The sequence below is a fragment of the Belonocnema kinseyi genome, chromosome 7 (genome assembly GCF_010883055.1).
Source record: "Belonocnema kinseyi isolate 2016_QV_RU_SX_M_011 chromosome 7, B_treatae_v1, whole genome shotgun sequence".
Classification (NCBI taxonomy): Eukaryota; Metazoa; Arthropoda; class Insecta; order Hymenoptera; family Cynipidae; genus Belonocnema; species Belonocnema kinseyi.
Window position 1 is genome coordinate 100,487,901 of NC_046663.1, and position 18,399 is coordinate 100,506,299.

Here is an 18,399-nt window from a genome sequence, read left to right on the forward strand (position 1 = left end):
CTGATATCATTTTCTATCTTAAGCTAGAAAATTAACAGGATAAAAACGGGATATTAAAACAGAATATTTATGAGATCATATTAGAACGTCCAAATAAGCTTCCGGGATTAAAACCAGTACCCAGTTTTGGTGACGCCTGTTTGATTTTCAGTTAACGAATACTGAGAAATTATACGTGCTAGCGAACTAAACTGATGCACAGGTGTGTACTGTTTTTACATAAATTTAAAAAAAAACATCGTAATATTACATTCTCACTTTGATCTTGCTTTAATGCCAAAAAGTTAAATGTCATTCATCATGAATGAAATTGCATTGGGTCTATTTTCTTAGGTTACTTTTTTAATACTAAAAATCAATCATAATAATACTTTTTTTTATCGTGGACAGTAGGCACACTTTGTTTCAGTAACGAGAAACCATGTGATACTTAGCGACGCCGATACGCTGCACCGACATGTTCAAAAATTTTGCGCAAGACTTTTTAGAAACGATAATATAATTTTTTAAATATATTAAATAATTTAAATATAATAAATATATTGCCATATTGGAAATAAAAAAATGTTGCTAATTTATCTTTATACTTTTAGGCTGATCGGCTGGGTACATTAGTTCTAAATGGAAAGTGAAGAAGAAGAACTACCGCTTTTTACGCATTGCATACACTTATTTGAATGACACGATTTTTGAAGCAAAAAGTACAATATAAATATTTTTAAAAAAATACGAAAATGATAAAATCTTTAAAACTGTTAAAGACATGAAACTTTCTTTCAAAATATTTCAAGAAAATAGTCTCACTGATATCTCGTTTAAATCTCACATCAATGGATTGAATATATTTTGCTATGGGTCTGGGCAGAGGTGAAAAATTAGCATGATTTCAGGTTTTTTTGCAAGTTTCATCTGACACAGAATTTGTTCTTCCCTAGCTGTTCAGTCGGCTGTCAAGTTTCAGTAAAATTGGTTGAAAAATTGCGCCATCTATCACTCTCAACTTAGCTAAAGGATTTTTTAAAGTGTATTTTCAATGTTAAAGAACTGTTACTGTTTCCTTCATCAGTCGAAAAAAGTTTAAATCAAGTATTTTAATAATTTTTAAATTTTTATTTCGAAATTTACAATACACGGGTTCTGAAGGCATTCGTCGCCCTAGAGTTATACTGTGCCATGTCCAATTGTCCACTTTTTGAAAATTTGGAACTATTATTATTTTTAGGATCAGTAAGTATTAAACTTTATTTCTAAATAAATTCTTATCTGGAATTTACTCACTAAGCTGTAGCATCAAATGATTAAAATAGTGACATTGATTGAAAGTTAGAATTATATTACGCTAGGTCTTGTTTTGCATTGTTATAAGTAAAAAAATGCCAACTTCGTATGGAAAATTTTACATTGGTTACTTAACTTTCATTTAAGAGATAACAATTTTCAAAATATACTTTGCCTTAAAATTAACCATCAAAATATTACTTCAAAGTCAATAATATGGGAATAACTCATTTAATTCAAGGTATGCAATAGAATAGAATAATGTAAACTAAAATTCTGTGCAACCCTTAACTCACAATTTTTATTATAAATAGTTTAATTACAAATAATTTGGGCACATAGCATACTAAAATTTTATTTTTTTAAATCTCATATTACGCCAAGTCTAAAACCAATTTTCCACATGAGCTAAAACAAATTTATAATAATATTAAAACTTGTTTTAGTATGTTCATTTTCTCAATTTGACAGTTGATGGAGATGGGGTAGTATAACTTCAGACCTACGATATAATTTAACATTTTTTCTTTTAATGGTTTTTAACTTCAAGCAAACTATTATTTGGCTAAGGGTTATAAACATGTCAGTTATTCCAGGTTCTACGAAATTGCTTCCCATAATTGAATCAGTAGCAGTTGACCTTATTGTATGCAAAAGAAACTCGTTAAAAGAAGAATTAGTGATTAAAATTAGTGAATCTCGAAAAAAAAGAATAAAAAGAAAATGGGTTTAATCAAATATGGAATTCTTGGTTTGATAGCGCTTTTTGTTACTTCTGTATTCTTAATGAATAATGAACATGTGGTACCTAAACTTCCAAATACCTGGTGGGGTCCAGGAAGAGAAAACAAAAGCTTTAACAAAAGCATTCGTCCGTTTAAGGTAGTTTTTGATAAGAAGGTAAGAAATTAAATTCTTAGCAGGTAGTACCTACACTGAGAGACTTTTTTTTAGAATAAATAATAAAAATTAATGAGAATTTAATATAATATCGTATGAATAACATTCTCTAATTTGATATCTGAGTAACTCAGTATAATAAACTTGAGTGTATTTAGATGAAAACTTTTATAAATTGTACTTATTGAATTAAATCGTATTACCTTCGTGAATAAATTTCGTGATAAAGAATGCCAAATGTTTTAAATATAATATTAAATAAATGAATTTAAAATGGAAAGAGTTAACTTTTATTTTAAATATTGTGAATCATAACCTTTTGGCTCGATCGGAAAATGACGGAAACAATCGAGAAGCATTTTCAAATGAAACTATATGAAAAATTAAAAATAATTATTTCATAGTTTGCTATGCGTCTCAGATTTCAGTCAACTTTATATTGACAACATCAATTTTTAAAATACTTTTTACAGCATTATGATATTCACTATTCTTTTTATTCAAACTATTTTTCGAAAACACATTAAAAAGAATGTCATTTTTTGATAGTGGTAATTCTTGAAATGGAGACTCATAATACTTCGTATTTAGAATACTACTTTGTCTTCTTCCTGTTTTAAATACTAGTATGATAATTTTAAACTTTGGTACTGAATTACGAATGAATATAATGAAACCTCGGGTTTCCCTATTTTGGAACGATGTTATACTAAAGTCTAATTCATTTATTTCATTAATTCTAACGAAAGATCTCTCAGTGTACTTATATCGAAAAAATTAGGCCATTCGTACCGAAATTCTGATATGCGTTGACACAGCAAATTTTTCCAGTGAAGAATTTTTTATTCCAGCAAAGTTATTTCTTCGCTAACGTGAACTTCGTTAGGGGCATGTGCTACTTAGAACATTATCGATTTTACCAGTTTTAAGCTCCCCCGGCTTTTTTGTACAATAATAAATATTGTGTCTTAAAAATTTGGGAAATGATAGCACACATGCTCACGGACGTACCTGCTTCCCAACCACACAATATTTTTGGCCGAAAACTTTGGACTTACAAATAAACATAGTTACTAATGTCCCGGAACTAACCTTGATTGTATGAATCAAAAAAGTTTATTTAATAAATAATTTCCAAATTATCGGAATGAAAGAGCTGAAAAGCGACCCTAACCTCAAAAAAATGCACATACATAAAATTTTTCTTTAGCACAATAAAATTTGTTTGTTATTATGCCTTAAAAAGAGTCCGAGGACGTCCGTTATGATATTTTATAGCGTTTTCGAATTCAGATTTTAAAAATGTTCATTTTTGTGATAAAAGCCGGGGGATCTGTACCCGATTGACCGCACGACGAAATATCACATGACCTTAAACGCTAGTTCAGCAGTACGGCACTTGACTGTTTTTACCAACCAGTCAAGTTGGTGTGGATCTAGGTGGATCTAAATTCTTTAAAAAAACTAAATAAATTATAAAAAATTTAAAAATGTGAAAAATCTCCCGGTTGATGTTCTTTAAAATCATATGAATAAAAACATATGTTTTTAAATACTCCGAATTAAAAAAGTTATAATTTTAAAAAAATTGTAAATAATAAAGCTGAGAAATCCTAAATTTTAACGATACCATTGCAGGAGCAAATTAATTCAAAACAAATATTTGCAATAATTAACTATGCAAAAATAAGTAAATAAATTACCAAGCAAATATTTACTGAATTGAAAGAATTTAACCACGCCGAGGACGTTCACGAAGAACCTATGCATTTAATTTTCTTCTGTAATGGTACCAAAAAAATTGAGAATTTTCAGCTTTATTGTTCACAATTTTGTATGATTATAACTTTTTAATTCGAAGTATTTTTAGAAATGAATTTTTTTATTTATATGACTTTGAAGAACGTTTGCCGGGAGTTTTTCCAAAGTTTGAAATGATTCATAACGTATTTAGTTTTTTTTTAAAGATTCTTATTAGTAGAATTTTTATGTTATTACTTTTGAAGAAAACAATTGAATTCTTAAAAAGTAGATTTTCATAAAAGCTTTTTATTATTGATGTATTCAATTCGAAAACTACAAGACGTTTTTTCGTATCGAGCTTCGATTATAAAATTTTTATCGAATTTCTATATTACGAAGCCTTTAAAAAAGCCTTTGAACATATTTTTCATTTTAAAACTATATTACCCGCACCGAGTCATCGTAAACAATTAAATATGACAGATCATCCATTAGCGCGGAAAGACCTCATATAAATTCCAGTATTATTATTCAGAAACCCATATTCGACTAAATCAAATCATAGCAAATGTTAAATCTTCGATAGTAATATGAAATTTAGAATTACTGATATAAAGCCATTCATTTTCAAATGCGCCTATTTGTGCCTCAAATTTTTTCTTGAAAATTTTAAATAATGTCAACGATCCGAAGGTTTCAACACTTTGCAAAGTGATGACCAACGAAAATAAAATCATTTAATCATAAAACTTTCTGCAGCCTGCCCTGAAGAAAGTCAAATGCGATCATATGCGCCGCGCAAATTTTTTGCATATCTTTTGCATATTTTTGAAATGAGTTAAAATGAGAGAAATATGTTTCTAAATAACATTGTAATCGGCTCATTGGAGACAATTATACAACAAATGAAAAATAGTGAAAAAAAGAAAAGAAACATTCTAACCACCTCGGCCTCTCTCCTCAACCTATTTTCCAAAAAGTAAAAAATATTATACTTTCTTTAACACCTCCATAAATACATTTTTTCAATTTTCTTAACTGTCAATCTGTGTAAAATATAAAATGAAGATACTCAGGTGCGAATTTTCCATTGGGCCATAGTCGGGCCAACTTTCTCGGAGTTGGCCTAACTTTGCCAACCAGGCATTGGCCAACATACCGAAATGATAACTATGGCCCAACTCTGTTTGCCGACTATCAGCTACCATGGTTGGCCCAACCATGACTACTAGAAGTCGGCTCAAGAGCGAAATTATAACTTTGGCCCGACCATTGGTACAATATCCATGACCAAAATTGGGCCAACTATGGCAATTACACGGAAAAAAAATATTCATTAAATTTTATAGAACTAATCTTATAGTAGAGAATTCGATGGGTAGTTTAATAAATATAATACAATCACTACACTGTTTATGATCACACGCTATGAAAATTTTTATTCGCCTTGGGACTCGAACCCTATAAGTTTCGCATTCTTAATGCATAACCTAGCTGGAAGTATTACCAAAAAAATCTTAAATATACCCGACAGCTGTGCATGGCCGTCTGCAAATTTCTGTGAACTATTCTATAAAAAATATGGCTACGCTGATAATAATATATGTAATAAGATTTCAGATTTTTAAAATATTGAAAATTATTATTGAATATTTTATGTGACTAAACAAGATTTAAACTAAATAAAAAAAATATTTTAAGATATTATGAAAGATATTAAAAAATCAATATGTATATTAAGAAATTCAATAGAATTCAAAGGATTCCTCAAAATTTTCGAAGATTTCAAGATATTTAACAGACTTTAAGGAATTCAAGAACATTATTTATATTTTAAAATTTCTTTAAAATCTTAAAAGTCATTTAAATTCTACCGAAATTCCTTAAAAAATCTTCAACATTACTTAAAATCTCTTAAATACTTTTAAAATATCTTGAACTCTTTTAAATATTTTGAAATCTTTTAAAATTCGTTTATAAATTAAAAATTTTTCAAAATCAAATAATTCCGGTTAAATCTCTTAAAATTCCTGAAAGTCTGTTTAAATACTTTAAAATATTTTTAAATTACATCAAAATCCTTAAGCTCTTTTAATTTTTTTTTAAATCATTTAAAATGCTTTCTAAAATTTTAAATTCCTCTACTCACTTTTTTAACCATATTAAATCCATTGAAATGGCACAAAATCTCTTAAAATCACTAAAAATCTCTTGGACTCATAAAAAGTATTTTAAAGTCACTAAAATCTCTTGAAAATTCTTTTGCTTTTTTTAATTCTTCTCAAATATTTTAAACTTCTTTCAAATTACTTGAAATATTTTGAAATTCATTTATAGATTTTTTTTTCTTTTCATTAAAAATAATGTTTAAATCCCTTTATGCCGATCTCTGGGTCGATTTTGGCCCAGAGTTGTGCCAGTAGTCGAATTTACTCGTTAAGGAAAGATTTCCCATAGTTGCCCTGATGGTTGGTCCATATGTTCAAGCCAAATTTGGGCCAACAGTCGGTCCCGTGTGGTCTGCCAACGTTGGCTGTTTAGATTGGGCCGACAAAAGTATCTTATAATTATAAAAGGTGGCCCAACTTTAGCTGCCGATCTACGGCGGGCCAAAGTCGGTCCGACTTTGGGCCAATAAAGTCTCTAAAATCTCTTGAAAATTCTTTTGCTTTTTTTAATTCTTCTCAAATAATTTAAACTTCTTTAAAATTACTTAAAACATTTCGAAATTCATTTATAATTTTTTTTCTCTTTTCATTAAAAAGAATTTTTAAATCCCTTTATGCCGATCTCTGGGCCGACTTTGGCCCAGAGTTGGGCCGATAGTCGGCGTTACTCGTTAACAAAAGATGTCTCACAGTTGCCCCGATGGTTGGTCCATGTTGGGAACATTGTTGGGCCAATAGTCGGCCTAACTTCTTCAGAACTTTCTAAATCCCTTCATGCCGATCTCTGGGCACACTTTGGCCCAGAGTTGGGCCGGTAGTCGGCGTTACTCGTTAACGAAAGATGTTTAATAGCTGCCCCGATGGTTGATCCATGTTTGGACCATTGTTAGGCCAATATTCGGCCTAACTTCTTCAGAACTTTGTGAATCCCTTTATGCAGATCTCTGGGTCGATTTTGGCCCAGAGTTGGGCCAGTAGTCGGATTTACTCGTTAACGAAAGATTTCCCATAGTTGCCCTGATGGTTGGTCCATGTTCGGGCCAAAGTTGGGCCAACAGTCGGTCCCACAATGTCTGCCAAGGTTCGCTATCCGTCCTATCCGTAAAGCCTATCGTTAATTTTTATTAAGCAATTCAAGTTATTTGGTGACATCCGCGTAGGGTACGTGGATCAATGGTTAGTCGTTACCAGAGGGTTGATTATGGTTTTTCGATTATTTTCAAAGAGGCGCCGATGAGCGCAGTTTAGATCCTGTTCGAAAATCCCTTCATCAACTTATACAGGTTGGACACGCTGGGGCTTACCAAAATGTATGCAACCCCGCATACGCTCCCATAAGAATAGCATTATCATGTAAGACGGGTTGCATACTTTTTGGTAAGCCCCAGCGTGTCCACCCTGTATAATACAATTCAAGTTATTTGGTGATATCGGCTTGGGGTAAAATGACGCTAAGTTGTTATGAGGGGGTTGATTATGGTTTTTTGCTAATTTCGAAAGTGGCGTATGTGAGCGCATTTGAAATCCTATCAAGAAAGCCTGCCTTCACCTTCGACTATTTATTTATTTATTTTTATTAATTTAGTTACAGTTTACACAATGCATGTATAATATATAATGTTAGCTGCGATATTTTTTAGGTCAAAATACCGGTACGAAGGGGTTGAATTAAACGATGAACTACTCTTTTACACTATATGAACACAATGCACACAATTTATACTACGGAGACTTTATAAAAGCCCTAACTTTTAGTACAATGTACAAGTATTTAGCGATACGCAATAATTCTGTTTTATCTGGGGAATTCAGTAGCACCGTCCAGAACGGACCACAGGCTGTAAGACTTACCGCGGACCCGAAACCTTTCTTTCCGACGTCCCTATACATAGGGCATTCTGCTCTGCCGTCCAAACTAACAAAATACATAAGTGACATTTTTATGAAAAATGAGTTTTTGGTATCGTTGGATTCGTAAGAGATTGCTCATCTGTGTTAATAAAATCTATTGATTATTAATATTTATTGCAAACAACGATTGTTTATAAATGAGGAAAGTTGAAAAATACAACAGAAAAAGATACGCAAAGAACTTTGTATGTCCTAAAAGTTGTACAAGGAAGGCAGTACGTCATCAGCATACACATGAAAAAGAACCTAAAGAACCGAGTGCGGCGCGAATCGACAAACGAAAAGAATCGCTTGCCCTTACGTATCTTTTAGCCTTGTGAATTAGCCCGGATCTGATCGGAAATCCACGGGAATTAAATTCCCGGCTAAATTCAGCTATACACTAGCAACGATCGTTCGGGTAAGTTCGGAACAGTCTCTAAATACACAGTGTCCCTCACGTATGTTTTGATGTATTTTGAAGCTGCGCTCGAGCTCTTCGACAAAGGCATCGTCCGCAAATGACTTGGTGTTCTTTTGCCATGTATTTTTGACTTGCCGCGACTAGTAAAACATCGCAAGTCCATTTTCTAAAAGAAATTGTTAAAAAAAATCAATTTTTTATTGCAAAATATGAAAAAACATATTATTTTTACCCAAATTGCGTATAAGATAGCGATATAAGATGTTTTAGCTGCAAGAACCAATTAAGCTTGGGAACTGCCCGATCTGAGTCTGCAAGGACCTGTAGACGTTTTGAACAAACTTTAGGAAGCCTCTCTTCACCCATACCCAAAACCTTATTTAGCCAATTTAAGTCCATCTCTAATATGTTGTATGCTAGTGGTACCCGGCCTAGTTCCAGTCTGAACGTGTAACTTGGAGTGTGTGAAGACAGGCATAAAACTCTCTTGAAGAAAGTAGTATGGATTACCTCTACCTCCTCACAATACCTCAAACCCCTGATCCCTATGGCGTCAAAAAGGAGGTTTGAGATAAGGCTCTCAAATAGAGCGCTAAGTTTCCGACTTGGAGGCTCGAAGGACTTGCAAAGATGAACCCGCGGCTATCTTAGCGGCAGTAACCCTTTTGGCGCATACCAAATAAAAGGTACCTGAAATTCGAAAAATCCATTCATCACTGCTGATTAAAAACTTTTTCTTTTGTTGATCATCATTTTGCAAAATGTTGATGTAAATCGACCATTACTGGGACAACGTAAAATGTATGTCCAATACTGGGACAATAATAAATATCATTGAGTATCTTTTATATTCCAATATAAATTATAAAAGTAAAAATGTTCTATTATTTTTGAAGTTCTTTTCAATTTGCTACCACTATTTATTTTTGTCCTGTCAAGTTATACATTTAGTAAAAAATATTCCTCAAAATGTGTGAATGAACTGCTACAAAATTCGCCATTTTTTATGTATTTCAAAACTTTTCGCATAACTTTTACAGCATTGTATTATTGAAATTTCCTTCACTAAAAGAGAAAGTGATGTTTGTGCACATTTTTAATATGTTTCGGACACTTGAACGCGAGTTGCGAAATTGAGTTTCAATTACTGAGACGGTCACTTTCGTAGTGTTTTTAATTAAATGTTGCAGTATTATGTTAGTGATATATTAATAATATTGTTTATGTGACACAACCTTGCCGATCAATTAATTGTTTATTCTAAAAAAGTTGTTCAAAGTAGATTATAGAAAACTCCAATTCTAACATCAAAGTTTTCCAACTGCTTAGGTAAGTAATGTAATATAATATATTATCAATTTAATTTTTTAATAAAAATGAGTAAGTATTCATTAAAATTTAACATTATAGATTTAATTTAAGTATTAATAAGAATAATATTATCGATTTAATTTTTTAATAAATTCAGTAAATGAACTTTTCTGTTGAAAATTTATATCTTCAAATTAAAAATATAACTGTTTTGAAGAAAACTCATCTTTTTGACTTGAAAATTCAACAGTTTGGTTGAAAATTTTTTTTATTTTTTAAATGAAAAATGTTTTTTGAATAACATTTGATCAATTTTCTTGAAAATTCGTCTTTTTCTGTTTAGGTTGAAGCTTTAGCAGTTTGATTGGAAATTAGTTGTTTTTTTAAAATAAAATTTGTAACCAAAAAATAATTTAAATTGTTTCAATACTTTTTTAAATTTATGTATTAACTTGTATTAAGATGTATTCTAATTTAAAATTTACTACCAAACAGTTTAATTTACAAGTAAATAGATAATATTCATCTGTAATATTAAGGTTTAATGCATACTTACTAATTTTATTAAAGCATTAAATTTATGAGTTATTATTAAATTACTGACCTAAGCAGTTAGCAAAATTTGAGATTAGAATTAGAGCTTTCAATAAACGACTTTGAACAACTTTTTTTAGAGTAAATAATTATAACGTTATCGCAATCCATTCTTGCTTTTTAATGTAATCTGTGATAAGTTATTAGTAAATTGTGCCATTTTATTTTGATACACCCCATTGGAATTTCCTTGTCCCAGTACTGGCTTTTTTGGTGTCCCACTTAAGGATATGCCCCAAAATTCGTTGCCCACTAATGGGCGATCTGACTAGCTTAAAAATATCCATTTATATCAATTAAATATATAATTAATAATGTACTTTTTGTTCTAATTGATCAAATAATGTCTTAGTCACTTATTATAACGGTTTTTGTACAAAAAATTACAATTCCCCATTTTAAAATTATTTTTATGTGGATCATCTTTTCCTAACTGTCCCAGTAATGGTTAGTTTACCTTCTGACCTCTATATCTTGGACAATTTTGTAGACAATTTTATAATAAGTAACACTTGATATAACTTGGCGAGTTTCATGACGCAAGGTTTTGTATTGGTGGCGCATTTCAGTACTCGCGGCGCAATTCAATGGACTAAAGGAAACCCTAAAATTATGTGTGTGTGGGGGGGGGGGGGGGGGGGGGGGGGGGGGGGGAGGCTGGTTTAACTAACCTGAATTAAGGTGAACCTATCCATGTAGGAATATAGAATATATTTCATTTTTTAAGTTTACGACATACGCTGTGTAGGCGATAACTGAATAAGCAACCTAGATTCTATATAATTCTATATAAAAAATATAATAAAATTGTATGTATCCTGTATGAAAAATTTTATAATTAATATTATACCTCGGTCCAGAACTGCTTACTTGGAATCTTTAGTTACGGTTATAGTTAAGCATTTCGAAAGATTTTATCATTTATCTGTGGTAAATTAAGGGAATGGGAAATGTACATTTTATGGTGGTTGAGTTATAACTTGACGTACTTAATTATATGAAAGTTTGCATTTGCAAATTATTTTTTTTTGTATTTCGTGGAAAAATTCGTTAAGTATCGTACTACTTAACTAACGTGAGTGCTATTTTTTCAAAACACATTATATTGTCTTAGCTTAGCTCCACATTATGGTAAAAGAAATTAATTTTTGCTTCATCCAGTTTATATGATTTTTTATTCATACAGCGTTACTAATTCGGTCTATAAAAAATGAGGAAAAGCATGGACATTATGTAATTTTTTTAATTGAATTGAATAGCATTATTAGTGTTTCCTAATCTCGTAGTTAAAAAAAAGTTTAATTAATTCAAAATAATTTCCGTTTCTTCAAAAAACATCTATAAGTTTTTGCTCTAATAGCTTTCCAATGATTTCATGGCAAAATAAATTATTTGAAAATTTGTTTAAATTGAAAAAATTATAATCAAATTAATTTTTCACTTTTGAGCCTTCTATTTGTCTTGTAACATTTTTCTGATATTTCACTGGATTTCTTTGTGTTAATCATAGTGTAAAAGATCAGTTTAAAAAAATTAAATTTTTTCCTAGCATTTACATGACTATCCTCAGACAAATTTTGATGAGAATTTTCTTTCAAAGTAGTAACTTTTCTGAGTTTTTTTCTATAGATCCACAGAGGTCCATAAACTCTGAACAATACTTTTGTATTTTCCGATTTTTCAAATAATAGGGTCGCTCCAAAAAAATTAATTTGGTTTTCCATTTTAACTTAAAATATAAAAGTAGAGGATCATTTTGACCATAAAGAAACGAATTCGTTTGTAGTCTAATTGAGTAAATAAAGATTTTCTATAGGATATCGAGGATCTCAAATTTCGATTAAAAAATACAAGATTGCCAAAACCAGGTTTGGAAGGAGCAGCTTGGACCTATGGTGTTCCTAGTCAATATTTACCAACGATAATTGATCATTGGCTTAACAAATATGATTTCAAGAAGCGAGAAGAATATATGAATAAGTATCCTCACTTTATAACAAATATTCAAGGTCATTTTCTTTCAATTTGCCACAAATTAATTTAATAAAAAAATTATGTAAGAGAATGAGAGTTTAACCAGCGAAGATCACTTGGGCTTCAAAGTACCTCAGGCCGATATCACGGCAAAGAATTTTAACGGCTATTACGGTATCTTTTTATCAAAAATTTTTCATCATGCTAAATTTTAATTTGATGAAAGAAAATTGTTGAATAATAAGAAAGGAATTTAAGGCATGTGCTGCAAAATTTGTACAAGGAAATATTAGTCATTGGACCTCATGTGACCTTCGTGTTATTATTCAAAAGTGTGACATCAACGGGTTAAGCGAGAAACAGACAAATTATAGTTCTTGTCAGATAAGGCGAAAAAATGTTTAACAGTTTGCAAATCCTTGTATATAATTTACATTCTCATAACAGGTTAGTCTCTTTTGATGTACAAATCTAACTGTTTAGAAAAGTCTAAATTGGGCGAGGACGTGATATGTGAGCGAATGTGTTGTGACTCATGGTTTAAAGTGAATTTGAAAATGTAAAAATTCAAACCGGATTAGGAGAACCAAAGTGATTCTTCTTCTTCTGGATAATTGAATTTCATTTAAAGAAATCTATTTACCCCAAAATGGGAACGTAACTTTTTTAATAATCTCTGAAATTTAACCGTTTATTAATAGGTCTTGATATCCATTTTTTACATGTAAAACCGAAGGATGTGAAAGGTAAAAAAATATTACCCTTATTAATGCTACACGGTTGGCCTGGATCAGTGATGGAGTTCTATAAAATATTTCCACTTCTCACGAAACCAAGACCAGAATATGATTTCAGTTTTGAAATTATAGTCCCATCCTTACCCGGATTTGGATTTTCAAGTCCAGCTGTAAGGCCAGGTCTCGGAGCCGCTGAGATGGGAGTCGTGTTCAAAAATTTGATGGAAAGATTAGGGTTTGAACAATTTTATACCCAGGGTGGTGACTGGGGCGCAGGAATCACTGCCAGCATGGCTGCAATGTATCCAGAACAGTAAGAATATTCCTTTTCATTTCTGCATTTCAATCGTAAATTTAAACATTCTGTAAACAGAGGAAAAATTATAATTGGTCCGCCTTAGCTATTTACTAATTTATTTACAGAAAATTGGATTAATTTTATAATTACTTTTGTTTCAGTATTCTTGGAATACATTCAAATATGTGTTTACTTATGGCACCTTGGAATTTCGTCAAGACTTTTTTATTCAGTTATTTTCCTTCATTTATTATGCCTCAAGAAAACGTTCATCTAACGTATCCATTGAGTAAGCATTGGTTATTTAAACTAGAAGAATCGGGATACTTTCATATTCAAGCCACAAAGCCTGATACCGTAGGTACGAAATATATTTAAATTTATTTTGGTTTACAACATACGAATTAAAAAGGTTTAACTTTCAGATTTTTGTTCAGTTCATTTTTTTAATGTATATATTATAATATTTATTGTAATTCAGTTTTTATTACAAAAATAAAACTAGACATTTTTATAATGTTTATAGGTGTTGCACAAAGCGATTCACCAGTAGGAATGGCAGCTTATATCTTGGAAAAATTTTCGACGCTTACAAATCCGGATTACAGATTTAAGGACGATGGTGCTCTTTTTGAAAAATTTACTCCGGACGAACTTATCGATAATTTGATGTGGTACTGGATGCCAAACAGCATGGTTACTGCTATGAGAATTTATGCTGAAACTTTCAATAAAGAAATTCTGAAACCTGGGGCTTATCAGTAAATATTAATAATAATATTTATTTCGTAAATATGCTATTCTTGGTGCAGGCAGATCAAAGCTAGTATTTTAAAAATTGATTCTATTGAAACCGAATTTTATTTCGTTCACAGAGCACCCATAAATGTTCCATCTTCTTGTGCTCAGTTTCGCCACGAAATTATCTACTTGCCTCCATATCTTCTTAAAGATCGCTACAAAAATTTAATTCGAGCAACAAAATTCTCACAAGGTGGACATTTTGCAGCGATGGAAGTACCAGAACTCTTAGCTGATGACGTTTTAGCCTCAATAAAGGCTTTTGAAGAAATTAGAAATAATACAGGTTCATGATGAAATAGTTCATAGTTTATTGTTGTAGTACCTTCCATTCTCGTTAAAACAAAATTGGATACTGTTTCCTGTTCTTCCCTTTTCGGCTTATACGATTAGAATTTATTTGAAGGCTACTTTAAGAAATCGCTTTAATTAAAAACCAAAAAATCGTGATCTCAATCGTCATTAAAGCAGATTATTTAGTATTTAAAGAGTTTATGAAAAGTTAAGAGATTTAATTGAGCTGTAAAATATATATATTATCTTCTAAAGTACCGCTTAAATGATTTCTTTTTGACAAAAACTTATCATCCCTGCTTTTTTGTTTTTTTAAATGAAGTAATTTTTTTACACCTCTCAACTCTCGAAATTATTTTAAAATGATGTTATTGAAAATAACAAATGGGGAATAACCTTTTTTCAAAAAGATGTTAATATAATGATAGTTAACTTACATTTGCTTAAAATAGTAAATTGAGGTGTTTTTAACATATCACTAGCTCACGAAAACAAATTATCCAATTTTAGTTTATAGTATTTTATCCAATAAATTTTTCACTGTTTTTGAACCTTCTATTTGTCTCGTATAATTTTTCTGCCGTTTTACTGATATATTTTAGATTAATCTTGCTTCTTAAAGATTTAAAAGAGCTTATAAGGAAAGAAAAAAAAAAGTTTGATTACAATGTCTTTTAATCGAGTATTTTAATAATCGTTTCTTATCTTGTAGGTACATCATCTCTTAAGATTACCAAAAAAATAAAAAATACATGGTAACATTTTTCCAAAAAGGTATCATCTCAGGAGGTAAGCCTTTGGAATTTTGTAGAACCAGATGTATTTTAGTATTAAATTTTTTTCTGAAAAAATTCCGTGTAATAAAAATGTAATTTAGTTCAATAAATATCGCAATTTTGTATATCTTAAAATGCTTACCACTGGAAATTAATTTGCCTAAAAAATGGTTCAGCCCACATGATGCTGATAAGATGCGTTTCTTTTATTAGCAGAAACTTTAAAAAATATTTGGAAAAATAGAAAACGTGGGGTTTTTCAAAAAATTCTTTTTTCATGTTTTCAAAATTTTTAATTTCTTAGCGAATTATGAAAGAAGATGATACCTGCTATTAGAATCAAAAAGGAAACAATGAATATCTATCGTACCCCACTTTGTTATAACTCTTAAAACTAGTCTACCTATTTCTAAAAAATTATCACTCGTGTATGCTAAAAATGAATAAAATATAAAATGTGCATTTCGATAAGATCAATAACTTTCATCCAAATTTGTTTGAAATGCCTATTATTTATGGAAATAAATGAAAAAAACATGATTTGACATGTTTTTTAAATTGATTTTGTCACAGAAAAAGGATAGGTCGAATATGTTCCCCTTTCTAACGTCTCAGGGAGGAGGGGCGTGAAGGCATTACTGTGAATAATCACAGTAATAGTGTATGTAGATAACATAGCTTCCCCTTTTCAACGTCTAAATCATTATGACCGTAGAACTTACGTATATTACCTAATGTAAAATGTAACATACATATCGATGGATGCAAATAAGACTAAATATTCCATCATTTGGTTCTGACATTAAATACTACATTACATAGCAAAGAGAAGAACACCATCTTTTCATGGCTTTTCTCCATGGCATGTACTGTTTTTTTTAGAGACACGCAAAATGGGGATCTCTATTTTTAAGTCGGCGAATCAAGCGCATTTAAAGGCACTATAAAGGAAATTTGGTACTTACTCATTCTTACATTTACATTCTTACATTTTATGATACTTACATTTTCGAACATTTTGGATGATTTTGGAATCGCGAAAACAACCTTAAGGCCATGTGACGAGAGGGTCACGTGACCAAACCTGGTCTTCGATTTTTCTTTCCCAACTTACGTCTAAACGAAATGAGGTATCGCTCTGAAAGTTTGGGAAATGAAAGAGGAGGTAAAAAAGTCCATCTCTCTGCTTAGTTCGGGTGGAAATTTTAAGAATAAATTTTTTTGAAGAAAATACCAGTGGAAGTTTTCTTTCCCAATTTACGTCCACGCGGAATTAGATATCGTGTAAAAAATTTGGCACGATAAATAGAAGGCATGCAAGAATTTGTCTCTGGTCCAAAATAATTAGAATAGTGGAAAAAGTTTTTTTTTAAATTTCTGTTTTGGAGAAATACCGACCGTGCTGTCGTCAAACCCTGCAAGCCATGGACATAGGAAACAAGGGATTAGGCATGCTATTGCGGGGGTGATGCAATGAGGGTGGAGGTCCGCCACCTTTTGATGTCCCGTGACAAACATCGCAGCGCCCACATGTTTATATTTTCATGCACAGTTTGTCGGCAAAAATGCTCGTGCGCATAATCAAAAAGCACATCGTAAGATGGCGGCTCTCCCCACTAATGGAATTCTCCCCCCTCCCGTGGATTCAACCCCGCTCGCCAAGTTAGGATGGCATGCCTAGTCCCGTGTTTCCTATGTCCATGCTGCAAGCAATTTGCAATGTTGTCAATGGGCTAGTTATGAGGTTCATAATCATCAAAGTGGAACAAAACAACAAAAATCGCTCACGAATATTATGCACCAATAATGCAAAAACTAATTTTGCACTTGAAATGTAAATAAACATATTTGGTCTGACATACGTATCAGTCTGGTATCAGCTGTGTCAAAACAACACTAGAGCAGCGAGTAGACAACTTCGAACTTCTAGGGGTCTGTGTGTAAAACAGATTACACAATAACCGTCAGAGAAAGTTTAAAGTCAAACTTCTGTTGTAAAGCCTAAATGTGTCCGTCGATAATCATTATTTGCATAAATAAACTTTTTTCTTCCTCCAACTCTTTGCAAGGCCACAAGCGATCCTTTAATATTTATCAACATTTCCCGAAAAAAAATTTCGCGTTATTTAAACTTTTATTTTTCAATATGGGTGAAAAAATATTGATCTTAGGGCTGACTTGATCAGCTGTTACACTCATCACATGGCCTTAAACAAACCAGCAAAACAGAGCTGTCAGAGCTGTCACTTCACATATCGCCAGCTTCCGCCATTTTGTATTCCTCGCTGTGCGACCGCGCATGGTCTCCATTTTTTAAGTATCAGCTAGTATATAATATTAGACCTGCTACCCTAACATCATTGTTATACTGCGAGGTCCAACATTATATATGCAGGTCCACGCACGCCGTATGAAAACAGAGAGTTTAGGTTCAATCCGCAAGCAGTAGAACGCGCTTATTTTGTGTGACTACCACAAAAATGACTTACACGTTCATTTTTTACATTTTCTGGACAATATAGAAAATGAACGTCTGCGTCTTTTTAATGTCTAAACCATAAGTAACGAAATAGTGTTATTTGCACCCGCCGATATCCAGGGTTGGCGCGCTGGGGCTTACCATAAAGTATGCAATCCGTTTTACACGCCAATGCAATTCTTATGGGCGTGTATGCCTGCTTGCATACTTTTTGTAAGATTAAGCGTGACTACCCTGTATATAGACGATTTAAACTACACACAGTGGTGCAGTTAAGGCCTGGCGAGCCCTGATAACGTCAGAGCGCTTTCTTGAAAAATTATTCTTGTTTTAAATAGTATTTAGGATTTAATTTTTATTCAGTATGAAGTCCACTTTATTTCATCAATATTTTTTTCGTGACTACAGTGAATCATGTTTGTCGAATTGTCCTAAGTTTGTACATTGATTCTGTTGACTGAATTAACTTCAAATCACACAGGTAGTCCTATTCTCAAGACACAAAATTATTTGCTACTCAAATATGTTAATTTAAAATGGAAATAAGAGGACACTTATCTTACCGATTAACTGGCAAATTTTTTTTCGGCAAAGTTATGAGTGTTTGAATTGAAAAAATTAAAAACGCGGATTACCCAAGAGCAAATCGAATTTTTGTTAACGATGTGATACTTTTTTCTTTCTTTCTGATTCTGAAATAATCTCTTGCCCTCTTTCGAAATTCGTTAGAAA

General features: G+C 31.6%; 1 protein-coding gene across 1 annotated transcript; it reads left to right on the forward strand.

The window, feature by feature from the left end:
- Positions 1-2,001: 2,001 nt before the first annotated feature.
- Positions 2,002-14,412, forward strand: LOC117176581 (juvenile hormone epoxide hydrolase 2-like). The gene is made up of 6 exons (XM_033366833.1): positions 2,002-2,178; positions 12,125-12,317; positions 12,984-13,332; positions 13,479-13,678; positions 13,844-14,078; positions 14,193-14,412. Exons 1-6 carry the CDS (start codon positions 2,002-2,004, stop codon positions 14,410-14,412), a joined length of 1,374 nt encoding a protein of 457 aa, XP_033222724.1.
- Positions 14,413-18,399: the final 3,987 nt, after the last annotated feature.

Bases quoted from the DNA above. Each gene is read 5' to 3' on its own strand.
- LOC117176581 (XM_033366833.1), top strand. From the start codon at position 2,002: ATGGGTTTAATCAAATATGGAATTCTTGGTTTGATAGCGCTTTTTGTT. The intron at 12,318-12,983 runs GTCATTTTCTTT...GTTTATTAATAG, and splicing joins CTTTATAACAAATATTCAAG to GTCTTGATATCCATTTTTTA. The intron at 13,679-13,843 runs GTACGAAATATA...TAATGTTTATAG, and splicing joins CACAAAGCCTGATACCGTAG to GTGTTGCACAAAGCGATTCA.